Genomic DNA, 23,932 nt, shown 5'->3' on the forward strand with positions numbered 1-23,932 from the left:
ATCGGTCCCTAACATTTTGCAATGTCTGAAGACATTTCTTGGTTGTCACAGCTGTGGGGGATTAAGGGACGGTTGGTGTTCTACTAGCATCTAGTGCAGGGGTGGGCAAACTTTTTGACTCGAGGGCCACAATGGGTTCTTAAACTGGACCGGAGGCCCGGAAACAAAAGCATGGATGGAGTGTTTGTGTGAACTAATATAAATTCAAAGTAAACATCATTACATAAAAGGGTACGGTCTTTTTTTTTTTTTTAGTTTTATTCATTTCAAACGGGCTGGATCTGGCCCGCGGCCCGTAGTTTGCCCCACAGCTGATCTAGTAAGTAGAGGCCAAAGAATAGCCCCTCACAACAAAAAATTATCTGGTCCAAAATATTAATAGTGCTGAGGTTAAGACACCTGCTTTATATCCTCTCACCACTTTAGGGGATGCAGAGCCTTATAGTTGATAGTTGCAATGGTAATGGGGTAGAACTCCTCAAGGGTGTTTGGGTTTAAAAAAAGGAATTAGAATCTCTGCTCTACTATATTGTGGATTTGTATGGAGTTTAACTATGTGTTATCCATCTTTGTACTCCCCTCCCCCATACACATAATGATATGCTCAAATTCTATAGCCTAACACTGAACTTGAATATTGTCATATGCATGAGTGAATGTTCCTATGGACTCTAACACTGAGACCAACTAATGTTTTCTGATGACAACCTCATGATATTAGAGATATCCACCAAAATATCTAAAGTTCCTGCTTTAGTCTTTTAGGGCTCCATAACAAAATATCACAGACTGGGTGGTTTAAAGAGGCTTGTGGACAGCCACCTTCTTGCTATGTCTGTGCACATGAGGGGGAGGAGGGGGGAGAGAGAGAGAGAGAGAGAGAGAGAGAGAGAGAGAGAGAGAGAGAGCTCTCTAGTGTCATCTCTTATTATTATTATTAGCGTACCAGTCCTATTGGATTAGGACCCCATCCTTATGACCTCATTTAACCTTAATTATCTTCTTAAAGGCTCTATCTCCAACTATAGTTACAAAGGAAGTTAGGGCTTCAAGATATGAATTTGGGAGGGGGGGAAACAACATAATTCAGTGCATAACAGTTTCCTTAAATTATATTGAAGTGATTATCTTTGAAGTTTTAGAAACATTTTATATTGTATTTTATTCTATAACCTTTGTAGGTTGTGGAATCCCATAAAATTCTCACCTATTATGAAAAATAATAATGTACTCTATCTATGCTTTTTAATATTTGTATATTATTTTACAATTCCCCTCAGCCATTGCCTTCCAAAACTGAAAATTACAAATATCTTTATCCTCCTCTCAAATGCCATATCACACTTGATCATTTTAGCTGTTGAATTGTGACTTTTTAGAAATATCTCTAATAGTGTACGTCATGGTTTTGTGCTAGGATGGGGCTGCATCTTCTGTTTCGTTGTATTTTTGTTGTTGTTTTGTTTCTAGTGACCTCCCTGTTATGGCCTATATTTTATGATACTTGGCTGCCTGGAGTAGTCTTTCAGTAATAACTACATTTCTTCTCTGACTTCAAATGATTACTCAAAACGGATTTCTTCTAGAAGATCACACACAACCATAGGACTGCGTGTATGTTCGGGTGTAACAGCCTGGAGAATGCACACCACCCCCTACCAGAGATAGTCACATCCTTTGCAGACATGATTGACTTCAGGTCTTGAAATGGAGAGATTACCCTGGATTATCTGGCTGGGCCAGTGTGTTCACAAAGGTCCTTATGAGAGGGAGGCAGGAAGATCAGAGCCAGTGGTAGGAGATGTGATGATGGAAGCGAGAGGATGAAGTGATTTGAGGAAGGGATCAGGAGCTAAGGAATGAAGGTAGCCTCTAAAAGCCAGAAAATGGGTAAGGAAGTGCATTCTCCCTGAAGCCTCCAAAAAGAAGGCAGTCCTACCAACATCTTAATTTTACTTTTGACCTCCAGAACGGTAAAAAAATAAAATTTGTTGTTTAAGCCACTAAGTTTGTGATAAGTTTGTTATAGTAGCAACAGGAAACTAATATGCCAGAGAAGAACTTTGGCCTAAGATTTAATTTCTGGCTGACCTTGAAACTCTTTGCAAAAAGAAGTAAAGGCTAAGGCAGAGGTATAAACTGCTTGTACAAGTGTTGAGGGCATGCCTGGCATGCACATAGACCCACCTCAGCAAAGTCTAAGAGACTTATTCGTTCAAGACATCTAAGAAAATCTCTGACCAACCAGCCATTAGTGACAACTAAGCTAACCACGCAGAGAGTTCAGGTGCCATGCAAACATACTTTACTGAATTAGTTCAGGAAAGTAACTAAACAAACAGCAACAACAACTCTTTGGGGGGAGAGAATCTCATTTTCAGAGTTGCCACATTATGTTATTTAACATGTCCAGTTTTTAACAACAACAAATGAAGTAAACAAAGAAACAAGAAAATATGATCCACACACAGGATAATTTTTTTAAAAGGTAGTAAGGTAGACTTCCCTAAGGAAGACTACATGTTGGACATAATAGACAAAGACTTTAAATCACCTGTTTTACGGTAATTATGTTAAAGAACTAAAATAAAGTGTGAGAACTATGTCTCACCAAATAGAAAATATCTTAAAGAGATAAAAATTATAACAAAGGAATTAAATAGAAATTCTGGAATTAAAAAGTACAATAACTCACATGAAAAATTTACTAGAGGGACTCAACATTAGATTAGAGCTGGTAGAAGAATCAATAAATTGAAGATAGGTAAATTCAGATTGTCCAGACTGAGGAACAAAAAGAATGAAGAAAAATGAACAGCCGACCAGAGTGGCTCACTTGGCTGAGTGTCGTATTATGCACTGAAAAGTTGCTGGTTTGATTCCCGGTCAGGGCACATACCTGGGTTGTGGGTTCAGTCCCTGATCAGGCAGGTACAGAAGGCAACAGATTTTTTTTTATTTTTTTTTTATTGCTTAAAATATTACAACAAGTAGTACATTTGTCTCTTTTTTCCCCCCTTGACCTTCCCCCAGCCTCCCCTACCCCCCCAGTGTCTTTTGTCCATTGGTTATGCTTATATGCATGCATACAAGTCCTTTGGTTGATCTCTTACCCCCTCAACCCTCCCCAGCCTTCCTGCTGTAGTTTGACAGTCTGTTTAATGCTGCTCTGCCTCTGTATCTATTTTTGTTCATCAGTTTATAATGGTCTTTATTATCCATAAATGAGTGAGATCATGTGGTATTTTTCTTTCACTGACTGGCTTATTTCACTTAGCATAATGCTCTCCAGTTCCATCCATGCTGTTGCAAATGGTAAGAATTCCTTTTTTATAGCAGCATAGTATTCCATTGTGTATATGTACCACAGTTTTCTAATCCATTCATCCGTTGATGGCCACTAGGTTGTTTCCAAATCTTAGCTATGGTAAATTGTGCTGCTATGAACATAGGGATGCATATATCCTTTCTGATTGGTGTTTCTGGTTTCTTGAGATATATTCCTAGCAGTGGGATCAATGGCAACCGATTTTTTTAAAATATGTTTTTATTTATTTCAGAGAGAGAGAGGGAGAGGGAGAGAGAAACATCAATGACGAGAGCTAATCATTGATCGGCTGCCTCATGCAAGTCCCACACTGGGGATCTAGCCCACAACCCAGGCATGTGCCCTGACTGGGAATCGAACCACGAGCCTCCTGGTTCATGCTCAACCACTGAGCCACACTGGTTGGGTGGGAAGACAACCGATTGATGTTTCTCTCTCACTTCGATGTCTCTCTTCTCTCCTCTCTCTCTCAGTCTCTCTCCATCTCCCTCCCTTCTTCCCTCCCTTTCTCTCTAAGCATGTCCTTGGGTGAGGATTAAAAAAAAAAGAAAGTAAAATGAACAGAGCCTCAGAGATCTGTTAGGCACCATTAAGCATTATGTATAACTAGAGGCCCCGTGCATGAAATTCATGCATGGGTAGGGTCCTTAGGCCTGGCTGGTAATTAGGGCCCATCTGTGGGGTGACCAGTGGGGCGATCAGGGGGCCTCCGCTGGCACCTGCCGGAATTCTCCTTGGCCAGCCTGGCAGCACCTGCTTGCCGGCCCTGCCCCCCGCCACCGCCGGTCACTTCCCTCTGCGGGGTGACCGGTGGGGCAATCAAGGGAACCCCGCTCACATCGCCTTGGCTGTCCTGGGGCCTGAGGGCTGGGGGCAGCTCCCGCGTTGAGCATCTGCCCCCTGGTGGTCAGTGCTTGTCATAGTGACTGGTTGTTCCACTGGTCATTCTGCCATTTGGTCAATTTGCATATTAGGCTTTTATTATATAGGATGAGAGTCGCAGAAGGAGAGGAGAAAAGAGGAAAGAGAAGAATATTTGAAGAAATAATAACTAAAAACTTTCCAAATTTGATGAAAAATATTGACTTATATGTTGTCAGAACTCAGCAAACTCCAAACAGAATAAACTCAGAGATCCATACCTAAACACATCATAATCAAACTGTAGAAAGACAAAAACAAAATATTGAAAGCAACCCAACACATACAAGGGATCCTCAGTAAGTTAATGGCTGATTTCTCATTAGAAACCTTGGACTTCAGAAGGCAGTGGGATGACAGTCAAAATGCTGAAAGAAAAGAACTGTCAACCAAAATATCTATGTCCAGCAAAATTATTCTCTAAAAGTAAAGACACTACATCAAACAAAAAGCTTCTACATAGCAAAGGAAACTATCAACAAAATGAAAAGGTAACCTACTGAATGGGAGAAAATATTTACAAATCATATATTTTATAAGGGGTTAATATCCAAAATACATAAAGAACTCATACAACTCAATAGCGGAAAACCAATACAATTTAAAAAATGGGAAAAGGAAACAAATTGACAGGTACATGAAAAGGTACTCAACATCACTAATCAGGGAAATACAAATCAAAACTATAATAAGATATTACCTTACACTTGTTAGAATGGCTACTACCAAAGAGACAAGAAACAACAAGTGTTGGTAAGGAAGTGGAAAAAAAGGAACCCTTGTGCACTATTGATGGGAATTGGTGCAGCACTATGGAAAATAGTACAAAGGTTCCTCGAAAAATTAAAAATAGGACTACTATATGATCCAGTAATTCCACTTCTAGGCATTTATCCAAAGGAAACGAAAACATTAACTTGGATAGATATATGCACCCCATGTTCATTGTAACTTTATTTACAGTAGCCATCAATGGATGAATGGATAAAATTATCCCCTGAGAAACTCCATCATTGACATTTCATCTCTGAAAAAAATTCCACCTTCATCTTTTACCATTTTTATTATTGAGGATAAACTTCTTTCTTTTTTTAATGCAGAATGATGGCTGTTTTGGTACTTCAAGTGGAATTCGTTCTTTTCAGCTTCACAACTGGAAACAGAAAGTTAGTCAGCCTAAGAAAGCCGAATTCATACGCACAGCAGAAAAATTTAAAAATCTGTAAGTATAAAAACACTGTTTTCAAATAACATTACTAGTCATTTTATTATGAACAATGTATAAAGTTAATTCTACTCCACCCTGTCCAATCTCCACATTAAGTTACAAAAAATTGGTCATTAGAGAAAGGTGGAGTGTGTACAATAGACAAATGATAAGAGACTATTTAATATAAAGTTAATTTTAAGTGCAGTTATTTGAATTTTATTTATTTTTACCATTTGAACCAGTGTCTTTCAAAGGAGACAATATAGTTATTTCTTTAGATCTCATATATCAAATAACAGATTGAATATTTTTCACTTACCAAGGTTAGCATTTGGTAAATATTTTTGAGTGAGTGAACAATTTTAATGAAAAGTCTCTACCTCGAGTTATTTTTTGAAATGTCGTTTTATTTGGTCTCCCTCTCATGGTTTCTGTCCCTTTCAGATCCATCCTGCACATAATGATTAGGCTGAGAACTTTTAATTTGTGGTGTATTTGTATTTTTTCTTTAAATAACTAGTGATATGTACAGGGTGGCCCCCCCCCCCCAAATGTATACACACTTTGAGTAATTATTAATTCCAATGGGTTAAATCTGAAGAGAAAGAAACATCAATTGAGCTGTCAAAAATATATGTGTATATTTTATGGGATGCCCTATATTGAATGTTCAGTGTTATATATATCATGAGGAATGATAAAAGAATTAGAACTCAGAGCAGTCAACACTACCCTACAATTGAGAAGTATGTCAAAAACACTTCTTTGAAATTATAAAGTATCAATTTGCTAAAGAACCCAGAGGAAAGGAGACTTGTAAAAAATGGTCTCTGGACTAGAATTAGTGGCAGTGGTCTGTTTAGAAATTCTACCAATGAAAAAGTAATACTGTTGGAAATTTGGAAAGTTGTACTGTACTATAGCTTTGGGACACTGAATTCTCAATTGCATTTATATAATACTTATATACTACTTTTAATACTCAGAATTTGAGAAAATACAGTTTTATTTTCTTTGATTTCCAAAATGTATTACCTTGGATAGCATTAGACTCTTGGTTAAGGGTTCTGGGTTATGTTTCTCTCTCAACAGGTAATCTACCAGGAAGTTAATGTCCATATATATAGCAAACCGGTAGATAATGCCGGTCTTGTTCCTTGTCTACCAGTATGTGCTGGTTTTACAGCTCTGAGTAGGTTTTCTTCATCTGTTAAGAGGTTTTGGAAAAACTCATTGGGAGAATGTGATAAAAATCCATTGGAAGAATATTTCTATCCAGCAATTCTCATTGCATACAAAGAAAAAACAAAACACAATTTGTAATAACTCTGTTTTATTTTCAGAATAGATAAAACATTCACGTGGTTTAAAATTCAATACATATCAAAGGGTACACAGTGAAAAGTCTGTTTCGCCCATGACCCCAGCTATCTACTTCCCCTCCTCTCAAACAACCACTATTTTTAGTTTCTTGTGTATCGTATCACAGATATTTTATAATCTGTGCTTATAAAGAAATAAAAGTACATATTCATAGTTTGTCTTTTTTATATAAATTTTAACATCTGTTCTGGATCTTGTGTATTGTTGTGTTTTGTTTTAACTTAAGAGTATATCTTAGATAGTAAGGGATTGTACCTTGTCAGGCATGAGAGTGGCATTATAGTGATGTAAGTCAAATATCCATAATCTCTAGAGATGCACACTGAAGTATGTTGGGGTGAAATTAAAGAATGAAATGGGTTTAATTTAGAATACTTAGCAAAAAGTAAAAAGATAGATGAGCCAAGAGAGGAAGAAGAGGTAAAATTGTTGAATCAGACTGATATGAGGGGAATAATATCATTTGAAGGTATACAATTTAGCATTTTCTACTTTTGGGTATGACTAACATTGTCATATAAATTCTTTGTTATAAAAAGTGTGTGTAGTGGAAATCCTTCCTTATCAGTACATGGAACACAGTACCACTGCATTGTATTCCAGGTTAAATAAATTATAATTGTGACATAATTTATTTAACCTACCCCTTAGTGATGGACATTTAGGTTATAGTCAATCTTTTATTATAACAAACAGTGCTGCAATTAATTGCCATATTCACATAGGTCCACATCATTTTGCATATGTGTGGGTGTATCTTTGGGAAATATTCCCAGAAGTAGAAATTCTGGGTCAAAGTTATATGAATATGCACTGATATATTGCCAAATTGTCCTCCATAGACAATTTACGATTTCACCGACAATGTATGAGAGGACCTATTTTCCCACAGTTTTACCATTAGAATATATTATTTAAACTTGTGATTTTTTTTGCCAGTCTGATAGGTGAACAATGTTGCCATGGTATAGTTTTAATTTTCATTTCTTCTATTGTGAGTGAGGTTGATCATCTTTTCATATGTTTGGCAATTTGTCTCCATTATTATCTTTTTAACGTCTTTATGGGTTAATATTTCTAACCCAGGAATGGCAAAATATAACTTACTTACTGTCATAGTACATCCTGTGTCAATGCTAGAAATTTCTATTTGATCATAGTAATTTCCCCATCCCCAGTTGGAGCCTAGATGGGCTTCTCAGTTCTCAGCACAGGACTCCAGTAGCCACCATCAATCCATTAGAGTTGACCTGCAGGCTGAAATCTATTTGACATCTCTGTTCTACTCATTGCTTCCTCTCTGAAACACAAGTGCTAAATTATGATCCCCTCAGTGTTTGGGGCGGCCAGGTAGGGCCTGCAGCAGTCTCATCTGTTTTTCCAAGTATGCCTTATGAATATCAAATTTTTCTCTATGTGTGCCAAAGTGAAAAAGATTGGGAACTCTACCTTAGATAGTTGTCCCTCGAGTTATATGAAAGTAAGTCAATGGCTAGAGATACTCCACCACTCCTTAAATCCAGGATTAGTAGAGATGTATTCATATTAATTTCCACCTTCTGGGAGAAAGAGAACAGGTATTAAGAAAATAAATTATTTTGTCCAACAAAAAAAGCATCTTGTCAGTACAGTGTTTATTTTGTTTTACCCCAGGATTCAAACTAACAGACCTTCTTACTGGTAGATGAACTAAATCAAAGAAGCTTTGAAGTAAATGTAGACAGTATCCCTTAAACACAATAAAATTTCTTAGATTGTTCGCCTCTTGAAGTTTTAGTTGTATTAATAATATTAATGACTTGCATTTCCATAGCACATTTTTACTGTATAAAGATCCCTCATACCTGTTGTCTCATATAATGAAATTACAGCCCTGTTGGGTAGTGGAGAACTATTACTCACATTTTAGTGACGAAGGGTAAATGTCTTGGTTCAGGTTATAAAGTTAACAGTATCTTCTACTGAAAGCAGCCATCACCAGTGGCAGCCACTTTCAGGCACAGGGAGATTGAGTTGGAATCAACAGTCAAAGGTTTATGTATTTTAAAAGCAAGTCTGCATTTTTTTAAATTAACATTTTATAATTTAAATAATTCAAATTACTTGTGTTAGTTGAACTTAACTCTTTTCTAGCTACTATTTTGACTCCTTAGCCTTATTATTCAAGTCATTATATTTTGACTCCTTAGATGAATGAATTCAAATATAAAGTTCTGATTATTGTAAGTGTCTTCATATTTTAAACAATTAAAAATATATTTAAGTCATATTTATACCATTTATTTCTTTTTCTAAAGAGTTATTAACATAGAAAAAGATAAACACAGTCATTTCTACAACCAAAAAAGTGACTTCAGAATTGAGCATAGTATGCTGGAAGAATTGGAAAATAAATTGATTAACAGCAGGAAAACAGAAAGTAAGTTGAGCTCATGATGAACAAAAACTGTTAAGTGACATAAAGTTGTAGTTTTGCCCTGTGCTTTGTATCTGTGCATTGACTTATGTTTTCTATCAAGACACTTTCTAGTTAGTAATGCGTTTGTTTTTTAGGGATATGTATTTATTTTGTCAGGTTACTATTTAGTGATTCTAGCTGGATTGTTTTCTGTGTGTATTTCTCTCAATTTAATAGGAAAAAGAGGGTTTTGTTTTTTGGTTGACAAACTAAATAATGTTATTAAAATTTCTTAAAAGAAATTAATTCCTGGGTTATCTGGTCTTAGCTCATCATAACAGTATGAAGTGATCAGGTCACATAATCCTGTAAACTTGAGTGTATTTGTCTGTGATACAACACCCACCATTTCTACCTCAGGGCAGTTGTTCTGTATATCCCATGAGATAATATATGAAAAAGTGCCTTATAGATTACACAGAAAATGTTTTATTGTTTGCTATGAATATCAGTCATTGTTTATAGTGTACTAAATGTTGGTCTTAAAGAATTCTACAAAAATACCTTCTTTTATTGAAGAGTATGTTGAAAAATTCTTAGGTTATAATAATAAAAAATTGCTTAGCATTGTTTAAAGGAAAAATAATGGTTATCAACTAACTAAGCTTTATAAAATACTGATTTATAAATCCCTTCTAGCCAATTAAAAGAAATTCTTAATAATTTTTTTCTTTCAGAACATAAGATTGCACTATTTTAAAAGTCATCTTTTGTTGGGTACTGGCAAGAATCATTCTCCCTCTTCTATTTGAATGACAACAGGACCTAATGTAAAACCAGATTTTCAGTTCTCCTCTTTGATTCATAGAGAAAACTAAATATCCCTAGTTTGATATTTCTTAAATTCCCTCCATTCTTTTATAGACACTGAGAAGCTGATCTTTATATCTCTCAGTTGTGCTACTATGTATAGTGTCTCCATTCTCTGCATTTTAAGTCACTTCATTTTCTCTTTTTAAGGCAACTTTATTTTTATCTTTTTATTCTTTTCTGCTATACTTTTGCCTCTCTGTATTAACACTTTGTGTTTGTCTTATCAAGGAGAGGAAGGAATGCACTTAATATAAGGATATAGAGGCTTTCCCTCCCCTATTACAGCCCAGAAGTAGTAAATTTCTTTTCCTTACCTCAAACATCATGCCACAATATTAGCCTGCATTTATGTATTTAAATGGTTTGAACTTTAATGGTTTGCCTAATAGAGTGGCAGTTCCAAATGAAGAAATAAAAGATTACTTGCCCTATAGAGATGTTACTGTAACTGATCAAACTATGGCAAAAAACAACAACAACAACACACACACACACACACTCCTAATTGATTACATTACTAGAGAAGTTTCTTGATTTAAAGTTCCAACAGTGAATAAGACTTTTTATAGGATAATTTTTATCCTATAAAAATACATTGGATAAAGTTTCTGCTCTTCTGGAACACTTGAATTTTAATTAAGAAATAACAAGCCAAAGTCACATAAACATATTTGAGGTTTGTTTTGAATATTAGCATTGGTTCCAGGCCTACTGGTAACCTTTTTTTAAAAAAAATTATTTTAAAGACTTTTGGACAGAACTGTTTGGTTTTTCATGCTGATTTGTGAAGCATTAAAAAAATAGAGGGGCATAATAAAGTACCCAAAGATGATAAAATAATATTACTATTATATATTACACAAATATAGATGTAGGAATGTAAATATATGATTTTAGTCTATATAATTGAAATAAATACGAAAGTAAGATTATTACTTCAGAAGGAAAACTCAAAAGAGGAATCTAGGATTTCTGCTGCTGATACAAAACATCTGAAAAAGTGTTTGAGACCCTCCTCCGTTTTTCAGGCTTTTATTGTGGGCCCAACATTTTCAGGCTGATCCTTGGGATGAGCTTGGCATCCTATAATGTAGATATCACTGAATGGCACCTGAAAGCACTTTGTCAAGTCTGTGACAGTCAGTCACTCTAAGATGTGGTTAGATGAAATTAATTCTCATTAGGAAGTTTGTCAGTATTCATAGAATTAATATTCAGTTTTAATATTCTAAAAATAGAGTTGAGATCTATTCCAAATTCTATTCCCATAAAATTATAACAAATTAAAAAGAAAAGAAAACTCTGTTGAAGAATAAAATACGATTAAGCCTAAGCTACTGATCCATGTATTTAAAAGAGTGTCCAATAACTCAATCTCCACAGAGTAAAGAAAAAGACATTTCCTTGGCACAGGCTATAGTAAGATTTACCCCATTGTGCTTTTAAATATTGGAGGAAATTGAGAGATGCTTTATTTAGAGCAAGGGTACTTATTAAAAGGTTCAGGCTGTATTGACACTTAAGTAACCATCTTTTGTTCATTATTTAATTTCTCTTGGCTATCTTTTACTAAGTGAAGATGTGCTGTCTCAGGTGTAGAATCCTGAACTGTAACCATGTTTGTCATAGAATTATTTTAAAGTACATTCTTCTTCCTTATAGGATCAAAAATTCAGCAACAATTGGCCAAAATACATAATAATGTAAAGAAACTTCAGCATCAGTTAAAAGATGTGAAGCCTACACCTAGTTGTAAGTACATTTAGATTTTATATTCTTACATATTAGTATTTTTATTGTTCATTAGAAACATTTTTACTTTTCTAATAAGAATTTGTCTCTTTAGCATTAATGGAACTAAGCCCCACTTTATTGGTTAGGGATTGATAAGAATACATTAGAGAACTGTATTATCTGATGTTTACATAGCTTTTTATCTTTAAAATGCTATAAATCCTGCCCTAGCTCAGTTGGTTGGAGCATTGTCCTGTACACCAAAAGGTTGCAGGTTTGATTCCCTGTAAGAGCACATACCCAGGTTGCATATGCAGTTGATGAAGAGGAAAAAAGACTGATTTCCTTATGTTTGCATAGAGAGGAAAGGATACAATTTTATTTCTTTACAAATGACTAGTATTTGTCCTAATATTATTTAACCATTTCTTTAGGCATTTGAAATGCCCTTAAAAGGCAATTATTTCAAAAAGCAAATGATGGGAAAACCACTAGGCTAAGAATCAGGAAATCAGTCTTTTTTCCTCTTTATTGACTGCATATGAATCTTTCATTACCACCGATTCTTCATCCTGTAAATGACCCTAATATCTGTTCTGTCCACTCTATAATTTATAAAAATGTATAGCGTTTTTAAAAAATCCTCACATCCTCACCTGAAGGTATGTTTCTATTGATTTTGAGAGAGAGAGAGAGAGAGAGAGAGAGAGAGAGACATCTATGTTAGAGAGAAACAGTAAAGTGCTCAAGATGAATAGATTTTAAGAATCAAACAGATGTTGAGTCAAATTCTTGATCTACCAGTTATGTGATTTTAGGCAAGTTACTTGATTTTTCTTAGCTTTCATTTCTCAGCTCTAAAATGAAAATAACCAGAGGACCTAACTCAGGGTTGTTGGGGGATGAAGTAAGACAGTGTACATAAAGCACTTGTGCTGTGTTTATAGTTTAGGAAGCACTAAAAATGGCAAATATGAATATTATAGTTTGTTAAATTAATACATGAAACCATAAAAATAATAGAAGAGAACATGGGCTAATATTTTTATAATTGTACTAGAGGCCCAATGCATGAAATTCGTGCAGGGTAGGGGATCCCTCAGCCTGACCTGTGTCCTCTCGTAGTCCGGGAGCCCTCAGGGAGTGTCCGCCTGCCAGCTTAGGCCCACTCCCTGTGGGGAGCAGCCCTAAGCCAGCAGTCAGATATCCCTCTCACAGTCTGGGAGCCCTCACTCCTTACTCCCTCCCGCCTGCTCGCTACTCTGTACCACTCAGCTGGCTGCTCCCTAGCACTGCCACGGAGGTGGGAGAGGTTCTGGCCACTGCCACTGCGCTCACCAGCCGTGAGCCCGGCTCTGGCTGAGCAGCACTCCTCCTGTGGGAGCACACTGACCACCAGGGGGCAGCTCCTGCATTGAGTATCTGCCCCCTGGTGGTCAGTGCGCATCATTGTGACCAGTCGTTCCACCAGTCATTCTGCTGTTCAGTCGATTTGCATATTAGGCTTGTATTATATAGGATTATAATTTATAAGAATGACAAAGATCAGAAAACATAAAGAAAAAAGTGGGCAAAATTGACGGCTTAAAAAAACAAAATACCAAAAAAAGCCCACAAACCCTATATAAGCAAAGTTGAAAGACAGGAAAATATTAGTGACATATGTAACTTAAAAAGCTAATATACATCTATATATGTAAATATATAAATATATGAAAGGCTAATATGCAAAGTGTCGCCTTGGGAGTCAGGAGTTCAACTGGGAGACCAGGAGTTCGATCACTTGCTATGATGTGCACTGACCACTGGGGGCGGCGTGGAACAAAGGAAGGCCCTGGCTGGCAGCTGGCAGCCAGGGAAGGAAAGCACCAGCTGGAAGCCGGAAAGTCCTGATTGGCCCTAATCGCCAGCCAGGTCTAGGGATCCTACCTGTGCACTAATTTCGTGCACCAGGCCTCTAGTAATATATAAAGAGTGCCTACAAATTAGAGAAACAAAGGTAAATAACCTAATAGAAAAATGGGCAAAGATAATAAGGTCCATTTTACAGTGAGAGAAATACAAAACGAGAAAAGGCTTATTAAAGATCACAAAAAATGTCCATTAAATCAGGGATGATAAATGTTTGCCTTTCATATTGGAAATGATTAAAAGTTCCTGGGAATGAGCATTGTCAGGACCTGTAAGTTGGTGGAGCTTCTTTGAAGGATAATGTGATGGTATCTAGCATATTGGAAAATAAGCATACTTTTTTATTTAGCATTTCAACTTTCATCAGTTATCCTCTAAAAATACTTATTTGAGCATGTACAAAAATACATGCAAAGATATTTATTACAGTACTGCATCTATTTAAAGGTTGATTATTGGAGAATTACTTAATGAATTAGGATAGACTTAGATAATGAAATGTTAGTTAACCACAGCATTTTGTTAAATAAAAACTGCAAGTTACAAAACAATATATGTTGTATGAAACATTTTTGGTAAATAATAATAATATTTAATGATATATGTACATAGGGAAAAATTTGTAATAAAAAATTATAATCATAAAAATTAGCTTTGTATAATTACATTTTTCTTATCCTTTAGGCTAAGAAATATTTTTAAATTAAGGGAACAGTCCATTTTTCCCTAATATTTAATTCTTAGTCATACTGAAATGATATAATTTTTCTGTTTTTTTTATAGTTGTTGAAAAGCTCAGAGAAATGATGGAAGAAATCGAAAATGCAATTAACACTTTTAAGGAGGAGCAGAGATTGATGTATGTTTTAAACACATTTTAATATAAAATTATTGACATATATATTTCCAATAACTCTCCACTAGGTTGTTATATATAAACCATTTTATTGTTATATATTTAACATTAGTCTTACACAAAGGCAACAATACTTTTCTAATTTTGTTTTAAGTTATAGATTGCTTTTCATGTTTAAAGTGAATGTTCATTTATATATCGACACTATAAAATCTCAGATAAGAATTTAAAAGATTGTCTTATGCTCTGAGGAAACTCAAGTCTTTTTTTTTTTTATTATGAACTAGTTTATTTTTTATATATTACTAGAGGCCTGGTGCATGAAAATTCATGCACTCGAGGGGGGCAGTCCTTCAGCTCGGCCTGCCCCCTCTCACAGTCTGGGAGCCCTCAGGGGCAGGAGGCGACCCAGAGATCAGGGGAAAGGCGATGCCCCCATCATACCGCTGCTGCTGCCACTGCTGGCAGCACAAGCCTCGGCTGGCCCTGATTACCTGAGCCTCGGGCGGCCCTGGGCAGCTGGGCAGCCAACATCCAAGGCTTGCCTGCACCTCAGGACGGCCCTGTGTGGCTGGGGGTCTGAGGGGACTGGGGGACTCCAGAGGCAGGCGTGTGGAGCAGCTGGGCCCGTCTGGGGGCAGGGAAACTCAAGTCTTTTATTTATAAATGTTAATAATGTTAAGTGGAGAAGATGACATGAAAAGAGAAATAATTTAAATAAGAGGAAAAATAAAGGGTTAATATGGATTGATTTGTATCTTATTAATCAAAATTTATTTTTGAAATTTTAGATATGAAGAGCTAATTAAAGAAGAGAAAATAACTAATAATGAGTTGAGCGCCATATCAAGGAAGATTGACACATGGGCTTTGGGTAGTTCAGAAACAGAGAAAGCTTTCAGAGTGATGTCAAGCAAAGTTCCTGTAGACAGAGTAGCACCAAGTACTCTTCCAGAAGAAGTTGTGGATTTTGAAAAATTCCTTCAGCAAACAGGAGGGCGACAAGGGGGCTGGGATGATTATGATCACCAGAACTTTGTAAAAGTGAGAAACAAACATAAAGGGAAGCCAACATTTATGGGAGACGTTCTAGAACATCTTCCTGGAAGAACACAGGATGAAGTTGAACAGCATGAGAAATGGTATCAAAAGTTTCTGGCCCTAGAAGAAAGGAAAAAAGAGGTAATAATAATTATTATGGCTGTTATTTGTTGTATTTTTCTCTGTTCCAGCTACTGTGCTAAACTCTTTAACATTTATTAATTTTACAACAACTCCATGAGGTATATTGCAGTTTTCTCCCCATCTTACAGAAGGTGCAACAGGCATTGGGAAGTTTTGAGTAACTTAACTAAAGGAACTATAGTTGGACTTTCTGAAGGCCAAACATTTCTACCCCAAGAAATAATATAGTGGGCCAGAAAACTTCTGATTGTGGGTAAAACCTTCTATATCCACCAGAAATGTGGGAAATCCAGATATACTCAGGCTTTTGATAAAAGGCAGCCTACCAGCAAAGGCCACATGGTTTTCGGTCTATACTAATAAAAGCCTAGGTGGTCCTCGCGTACGACATTGTCACAAGATGGCCACCACAAGATGGCCGCACGCACAGCAGAGGCGGGGCCCAGTGGCCGCTCTGCGCAGTGAGGCCTGGGGGTCCCGTGGCTCCACGTGGCATGGAGGAGGCTGGTCCCGGTGTTTCTGCTGCCTCTTAGGGAGGAGGCGGGTCCCGGCAGGGGAGGCAGGTCGCAGAGGGGAGGGCAGTTGTGGGCGATCAGGCCAGCAGGAGAGGGCAGTGGGGGCGATTGGGCTGGCAGGAGAGGGCAGTTGGGGGCGATCAGGCTGGCAGGGGAGCAGTTAGGCATCAATCAGGCCAACAGGGGAGCAGTTAGGGGGCGATCAGGCTGGCAGGCAGAAGCAGTTAGGGGCAATCAGGCAGGCAGGCAGGTGAGCAGTTAGGAGCCAGCAGTCCCGGATTGTGAGAGGGATCTGACTGCTGGCTTAGGCCTGATCCCGCAGGGCCTAAATCAGCAGTCAGACATCCCCCGAGAGGTCCCAGATTAGAGAGGGTACAGGCCGGGCTGAGGTACACCCCCCCGCCCCCATGCATGAATTTCATGCACTGGGCCTCTAGTCTATAACGCTTTAACAACCATACAACCAGTCACCATGAAGTGCATGGAGCACCTCTCAGTCCCTCCCCCGCAGCCCACGGGCTCTGATCACAGCAAGGCTGGTGGCTGGCGGGCAGGGTGTTGAGCGGATGGGCATGGCAAGGCGGGCGCCCCAAGGTGAGCGAGGCGAGGCTATGAGCACAGCTAGGCTGCAAGCGCAGCGAGGCATGAGCAGGTGCGGGGTGCGAGCGTGGTGGGCAGGGTTCCGTGATTTCATGCGCTGGGCCTCTAGTGAAATATAAAGAGGTAATAGAAAAACAATTTTCACTCTTCAAAGTTTCATTGAGGTTTGGAACTTCAGCTCCATTGCTTATTTGAAAAGACTCAAGATTTTGACTACCCCAGAGAAAAGAGTAACTAACTCTTAAGTGTAGCAAATATCTAAAAAGTTTCATTTTCACAAAAATATTATTCTGGCTTTGGTTTTGTTAGGACTTCTCAACCTTGGCACAGTTAACCATTTGGGGTAGATAATTCTTTGCTGTAAATTCTATTGTGTGCATTGTAGGATAATTGGCAACATTCCTGGCTTCCACTCATTAGATCAGCGGTTCTCAACCTGTGGGTCTCGACCGCTTTGGGGGTTGAACGACCCTTTCACAGGGGTCGCCTAAGACCATCAGAAAACACATATATAATTACGTATTGTTTTTGTGATTAATCACTATGCTTTAATTATGTTCAATTTGTAACAATGAAATTGGGGGTCACCACAACATGAGGAACTGTGTTAAAGGGTCGCGGCATTAGGAAGGTTGAGAACCACTGCATTAGATGCTAGTAACACCTTGTTAGTTGTGATTATCAAAAATGTCTCCAGAGGGTAAAGTTGGGAACCATGGGTTCAGACACTCAAAGTCTGAGTCACATTTTTTTGTAGAAGTCAACTATTATAAACTTTAACTCGCTTGAGTATGACTATTCAACAGATGACTTGCCCCAGGAGTATTAAAGAAATATTGATCCCATGTTTAGTCTAAATTTTTAGAGGAAATAGCTTGTGTTTCTTGTTTTTCTCTCCTAAATAAGTTAAATGTAAGAAGATTGAAATTTGGGACTTTAACACATTAAGCGCCATGTCAGTCACCAGTGACTGAAACGGAAAGGAAGACAAAACAGGCTTGGCGCTTAATGTATTAAGAAAAATTTTGAAACATAAGTAATTTTTAAAAACTCAAAAATAACAAGCTATTAGGAATTATTTAGGCTTTTTCCTGGATACTGAAAACATGGGGTCCCTGGACCAGCAAAGTGGTCCTTGGACTAGCAAAGTCAACATTACCTGGGAGCTTATTAAACTTACCAGGCCCTAGCCATAGACCTAAGCCAAACTCTGGTGGTGGTGCTCAGGAATTGTGTTTTAACAAGTCCTCTAGGTTAATCTGTTATAAGCTAACGTTTAAGAACCACCTCTCTAGACACAGTGCCTCATGTAGTAAAGGTAATGCACCTTGGTTCTAGCTAGTTCCCGACCACTGTTTCCTGATATTTAATGATTGATTGATTGAAGAGGTGAGGTAGGAGGGGGTATGAAAATGGAGGTAAAATTACTGAAGTAGGACATGGAGGAGGAGGAGGAAACTTGGGGGAAAGCAGCAAAATGTAGTTTTAAACCGACTCAGTTTAAGATGCTGAGTAGGAGATTTACCATTTTTATCACCGTTTGCCTAAAGATACTTATTTTCATATATGCCCTGAACTTTCTGGCCTGAATACCCTTGTTTATCTTATTCCCACTTTCTGGAACCTCCTTTCTTTCCCCTCAACTCCCAGTTATCAAAATCTGCCCAGATAAGATGCTTCCTTCTTGTCCACTCAAACATAAGTAGTCCCTCTCAGAATTTCCTACTAACACTTTGTTTATACCTCTTTTATGTAGTGCTATAGCACATCATAATATATTCTAGAATATATTCTGGTACTTATGCATATATATTATCTCACCTAGAACAGTGCTACTCAAACTTGGTCCATGGACTGGCTGTTAGGTTGCAAACTGTTACTGGTCTTCAGTGAGATAAAGTGATTGAACTAGAATCAGCTGCCCAGTAAGCACACTAGTTCAGTTTTGACTTAAAAAAAAAATAGAAAACCCTCTTTTTGAAGGAAGCAGTACATTGATTTACATTCTGGCATGAATCTCTGAAATTGTTGTGGACTGGCACATTGAGTAGCACTATACTAGATGTCATTTGGTATTATTTGAATCATCTATGATTCCTATCACATTGCCTTCCATAGCGTACGCATATGATAGGAATGTGCTGAATGAATAAATGAATGATACACCATGAGGAAAGATGAGGGAACAGTTTCCTGACTTGAGGGTAAAGGAATTCAGTGGATGTATCCTTTATGGCATAAGGAAGGCTGCTAGTATTTTAAATAATCTTTACATACCCTGGTAAAGCAATGAAGCTAATTTGTTTGTTTTTTTTTAAACACTTATGAAGCACTACCTCCCAGGGACTGACTCATTTAATATTTGCAATATCCCTGCTGGAGAGGTATTACCTACCACTTTTACAGATGAGCAAAATGAAGACAGAGTAACTTAGTAACTCATCCAAGGTCACACCTAGTAGATGGTAAAGCCATGATTTGGTTCTAAATGGTCTGACTTCAGAGCCCATACTCTCAACCACACCACTCTTAGTTCCTCTTCTGGTAATTGAACAAAGGAGGGTCACTCAGAAAGGATTTTAAGCCTTGAAAGAGGATTTGGAAGCATAAGTAAGATGATCAGAGGAAAAGAATGTTTCCCATGAACACAAACAGATGAGGTGCAATCTTTGTGAACCTGGGGGTTAAGAGAGGACAAGAAAGGCCAAAAGAATAAATCATTATTCAGTGTTTTAAGAGACATTAATTTTTAAAAACAGAAGTAGAAAAATTGCACTGGTTAAAAAACAAACAAGCAAACAAACAAAACACTTGGAAACCTAAGCATCCTGCAACCAATATTCTTTCAAGAAAGATGGACTTGAGGTTGTATTTTTAAAGTGCTTTTGGTTATTAAAATTATTTTTCCCTCATTATATTTTCTTAATCAGTCTATTCAGAATTGGAAAACTAAAAAGTTTCAAAAAAAGGAAATTTTCAAGGAAAAGGCAGAGGACATGCCTATGCTTTTTCATAACAAACAAGAAGATAATCAAAAGCAAAAAGAGGAACAAAGAAAGCAGCAGAAATTGGCAGTGGAAGCTTGGAAAAAACAGAAAAGTATAGAAATGTCAATGAAATATGCTTCCCAGTTAAAAGAAGAGGAAGAGAAAGAGAAAAGGCAGCAGAAAGAGCGCCAACGCCAGTTTAAACTAAAATTACTACTAGAAAACTACACCCAGCAGAAGAAAGAACAGGAAGAATTTTTAAGACTTGAAAAGGAGATAAGGGAAAAGACAGAAAAGGCAGAAAAAAGGAAAACTGTTGCTGATGAAATTTCCAGATTTCAAGAAAGAGTGAGTAAATATGTTTTCTAAATAATTTTAGAAATTATTTAGTGGTATTACTACCAATAGAGGTATTACTTCCAGATTCAGTTCAGGAAAAATTGAGTGCTTCTATTATATTAGGCTTCTACCTACCAATGCTCCCTCATTCCTCCCCCCGACCCCCCCATTTCTAGTATATTATAGTCTAATGGGAAAGATAGATGTGCAAGTATATTTCTGTATGATATTGTAAATAGTGTAGTGATTGAGGTAATTATGGACAGAGAATCTTAGGAGATGGGTATGCAGGGAGGGTAGCTTATGAACATAGCTATTAGTGTTAGAGAGACACTAAGATATTTGAGTCTTGAAGAAGAAAGGGGAGATCTTTCCTAGCGAAGAGAACAGCATGAATGGCAGCTTGGAGAAGTGTAACAGTGGTTTGTGGGGGAACCCATAAACACTTCAGTATCCTAAGGGCATCAGATGGAAGGTGGGAATCAGCCAGAGACAAGGCTGGAAAGGTAGCCACAGGCTAGACTACTTTTTCTTTGCCAAACTGACTGACTTTTCCCCACAGATGATTTCCTTACTTGTTCACTGTCCATCTCCCAACATAATAGAAGCTCCACAAGGGCAGAGATTTTGTCCTTTTGTTTATTCCTGTAACCTGTACATTGTAGATATTCAGTGTATACTTAAAGGAATCAAGGTTATTGCTGAGAGGTAGGATCATAAGTGATTTAAAAACACATATATATAAGAAAATGCAATCAAAGAGATTATAATTTTATCAAAGTGGAATTCAGTCCAAAGAGTCTCAAAAAGACAAAGAAGTGTATATACTTTAAAACGAAAAAGGATGCAAATGAGATAAAACATAGCAATATCGCCCTGGCCGGCTTGGCTCAGTGGATAGAGCATCAGCCTGTGGATTGCAGGGTCCCAGGTTCGATTGTGGCCGGGGCCACATGTCTGGGTTGCGGGCTTGATCCCCAGTGGGGGGGGGGGGGTGCAAGAGGCAGCCGATCAATGATTTTCTCTTATCGTTGATGTTTCTCTCTCTCTCTCCTTCTCCCTGCCTCTCTGAAATCAATAAAGAAATATATTTTTTAAAAAAACACATAGCAATATCTATAAAGCAAAAATAAGAGAAATACAAAAAATTAGACAAAACACATTATTAGTGGAATTTCTTTTAGTCTCTATAAAAATATCTCCCTAAATAACAAAATGCCCCAAATATGAGAGATCTAAAACCAGACATATCTGTACTGAAAGTGGGCTTAACTCACCTATTAAGATAAGAAATAACCAACATAAAATGATTCCAAAAGATGTGCACGTGTCACATTTATTTTCAAGGAAAACAAAGTTTTTACTCTCGTTGGAAAAGGTTAGTATTGAAGGAATATTGATATTTAAGGTGATTTAATTTTACTTCCAAGCAACTAAAGTTTGAAACAAATTTTAGTTGATTTTACTTTCTCATGTTATCTTTTTTGTTGGCATATGTTTTTTAGGATTTACGTAAACTTGAACTGAAAATTCTTGATAGACAGTCAAAAGAAGATGAAAAGGCAGAAAAACAAAGAAGACTGGCAAAATTTAAAAAAAAGGTGCTCTGTACTGAGATTAATTTATTTTTATTGTTATCCTAATTCCTTGGTTTGTAAGGATACAAACATCCATTTTCTTTATATCCAGCTTGATTTCTGTACCATCTTCTTTAAAATGTACTTATTTAGCATAGCTTAGTACAATTTAAACTATTGTTTGAATTCTACCATTTCACATTATAAACACATTGTTTAATCTCAGTTGGTGATACTCAAAGCTAAAGATATAGGTGACTCTCGACAAAACAAAGAACTTACTGGTGGATATTTATCCTAAATTTATTACCTGGCTGTGCCACCACTTGCTGCATCATATTTCCTTCATAATATAAACAGAATAAAATAATTGAACTAAAAAAAGAAACTAAAGTAACAATTTATTGATAGATTGGTGTGGTCCAACTTTTATTTTAGCTATATGAACACAATAAAAAGTTTACAGAAGAGGTTATTAACAGTTTTTAATATCAAGTATTTTTCTTAGTAAGGATCACAAATACAATGTTAATTATTTCAGATTCATTTTACTTCTGATTACAGGTTGAAAACAATGTTAGCAGAGATCCTTCTAGGCTTTACAAACCTACCAAAGGTTGGGAAGAACGGACCAAAAATTTAGGACCAACAAGCTCTGGGCCACTTCTACATATCCCACATAGGTAAAGAGGCGTTAGAATGAGTGTTGACTTTATAATAATTTAATAACTGCATGTTTCGCCTGGCCAGCATGGCTCAGTGTTTGAGTACTGACCTATGAACCAGGAGGTCATGGTTTGATTCCCGGTAACAACACATGCCCGGGTTTCAGGCTCATTCCCCGTAGGGGGCGTGTAGGAGGCAGCCAATCAATGATTCTCTCTCAGCATTGATGTTTCTCTCTCTCCTTCTCCCTTCCTCACTGAAATCAATAAAAATATTTTAAAAAATAACCATGTTTATATTTTGTGCAACTTTGATATGTATATTATATTTTACAGTAAAAAAGTGATCAAAATAAATCTACATATATTTTTAAAAGTTAACATTTAATTGGCATAACTCGAGTTGGCCCACATTCACTTGGTTGCATACTTTTCACTTGTTTCACACTGATGCCCGCACCCTGGTCTCTTACTTTTTCTCTACCTGAGTAAAACTTGCTTTATAAAAAAATTCAAATAAAAGAAATAGAAGTTAACATCTAATCAGTTAGGATCTTTATAAAAATTTTCTGCATATTTATAATTGCTCTTCTCTTCTTCTCCTTAGGGCTATTCCAACCTGGAGACAAGGAGTTTAGAAAAGAATATAAGATAATGAAACTGGTATTCAGTTGATGGGAATGTTAGCATATTCAGCTTGAATAGAACAGAGTGATTAACCACATGTGTTTTTAAATATCACTAGCTTAGACAGACTGATTATGGTGTTGTATGTGAATTGACAGATGTTGAGTTCCAAGTAGTATTGTCATTAGTATTTCCTGTTTATAGCAAGAGGGTATGTAATGTGTATGTTGGCCTATTATTATGTAAAAGTTTTTTGAATAAGTTTATGTTACAAATACTTTCATTTAAATACTCAGAACATTTCAAAGATACTTTGTTTTTGGCATGGCACAGCAAAATAAGTTGGGACAATCACAGAATGACATTTTCAAACCAAAATTTTGTAACATTTATATTTTGGAGGTAAGTTAGCTTGAGTAACAAAAATGTAAAGTTTTTTTGGTTTGAATTTTGAAATAAGTTAGTACTTTTTCTAATTTAACAAACTGGTAGTTTATCAGTTACTACATTTTTATGTAATAAATATTTTGTATTTGTTCGAAGCATGCTTTGTTTTATATCAAGTATTTATATTAAAAATATGCCTCACAGTTCACACCTCATTTATACTCTATTATTTGTATTATTGATAAAATCTTTTCGGTTTCCTTTAGCTTTTCCAATTTTCTTTTCAGCCTTTCTGGACTTCACACATTTATAAAATCTTTGTGTCTTTCATATCTTCCTGCCTGATTCAGTTTTCTGCTTGTTTGCCTCAAAATATTTGTTCAAAATAGTTACTTTTAAAATTTACAAACTTTGGTACATGAAAACACAATGTAAC

General features: G+C 36.7%; 1 protein-coding gene across 6 annotated transcripts in view; it reads left to right on the forward strand.

Annotated features, from left to right (window-relative positions):
* Window positions 1–23,702, forward strand: part of CCDC112 (coiled-coil domain containing 112) — a 26,062-nt gene extending 2,360 nt beyond the window's left edge. For 3 of the 6 annotated variants that reach the window (XM_006109949.3, XM_014461216.1, XM_023747076.1), the window contains exons 2-10: window positions 5,350–5,471; window positions 9,140–9,261; window positions 11,776–11,865; window positions 14,542–14,617; window positions 15,406–15,796; window positions 19,845–20,249; window positions 21,746–21,841; window positions 22,382–22,500; window positions 23,090–23,702. In XM_006109949.3, coding sequence (XP_006110011.2) covers window positions 5,350–5,471; window positions 9,140–9,261; window positions 11,776–11,865; window positions 14,542–14,617; window positions 15,406–15,796; window positions 19,845–20,249; window positions 21,746–21,841; window positions 22,382–22,500; window positions 23,090–23,120 — 1,452 coding nt within the window. In that variant the 3' untranslated portion in view covers window positions 23,121–23,702. Of the gene's footprint in view, window positions 1–4,575; window positions 4,741–5,349; window positions 5,472–9,139; window positions 9,262–11,775; window positions 11,866–14,541; window positions 14,618–15,405; window positions 15,797–19,844; window positions 20,250–21,745; window positions 21,842–22,381; window positions 22,501–23,089 lie in introns of all 6 variants that reach the window. The other 3 variants (XM_023746931.1, XM_014461085.2, XM_014461158.2) reach the window with 2 other exon arrangements.
* The last annotated feature ends 230 nt before the right edge of the window (window positions 23,703–23,932 follow it).

Source organism: Myotis lucifugus, unplaced genomic scaffold (genome assembly GCF_000147115.1).
Source record: "Myotis lucifugus unplaced genomic scaffold, Myoluc2.0 scaffold_0, whole genome shotgun sequence".
NCBI lineage: Eukaryota > Metazoa > Chordata > Mammalia > Chiroptera > Vespertilionidae > Myotis > Myotis lucifugus.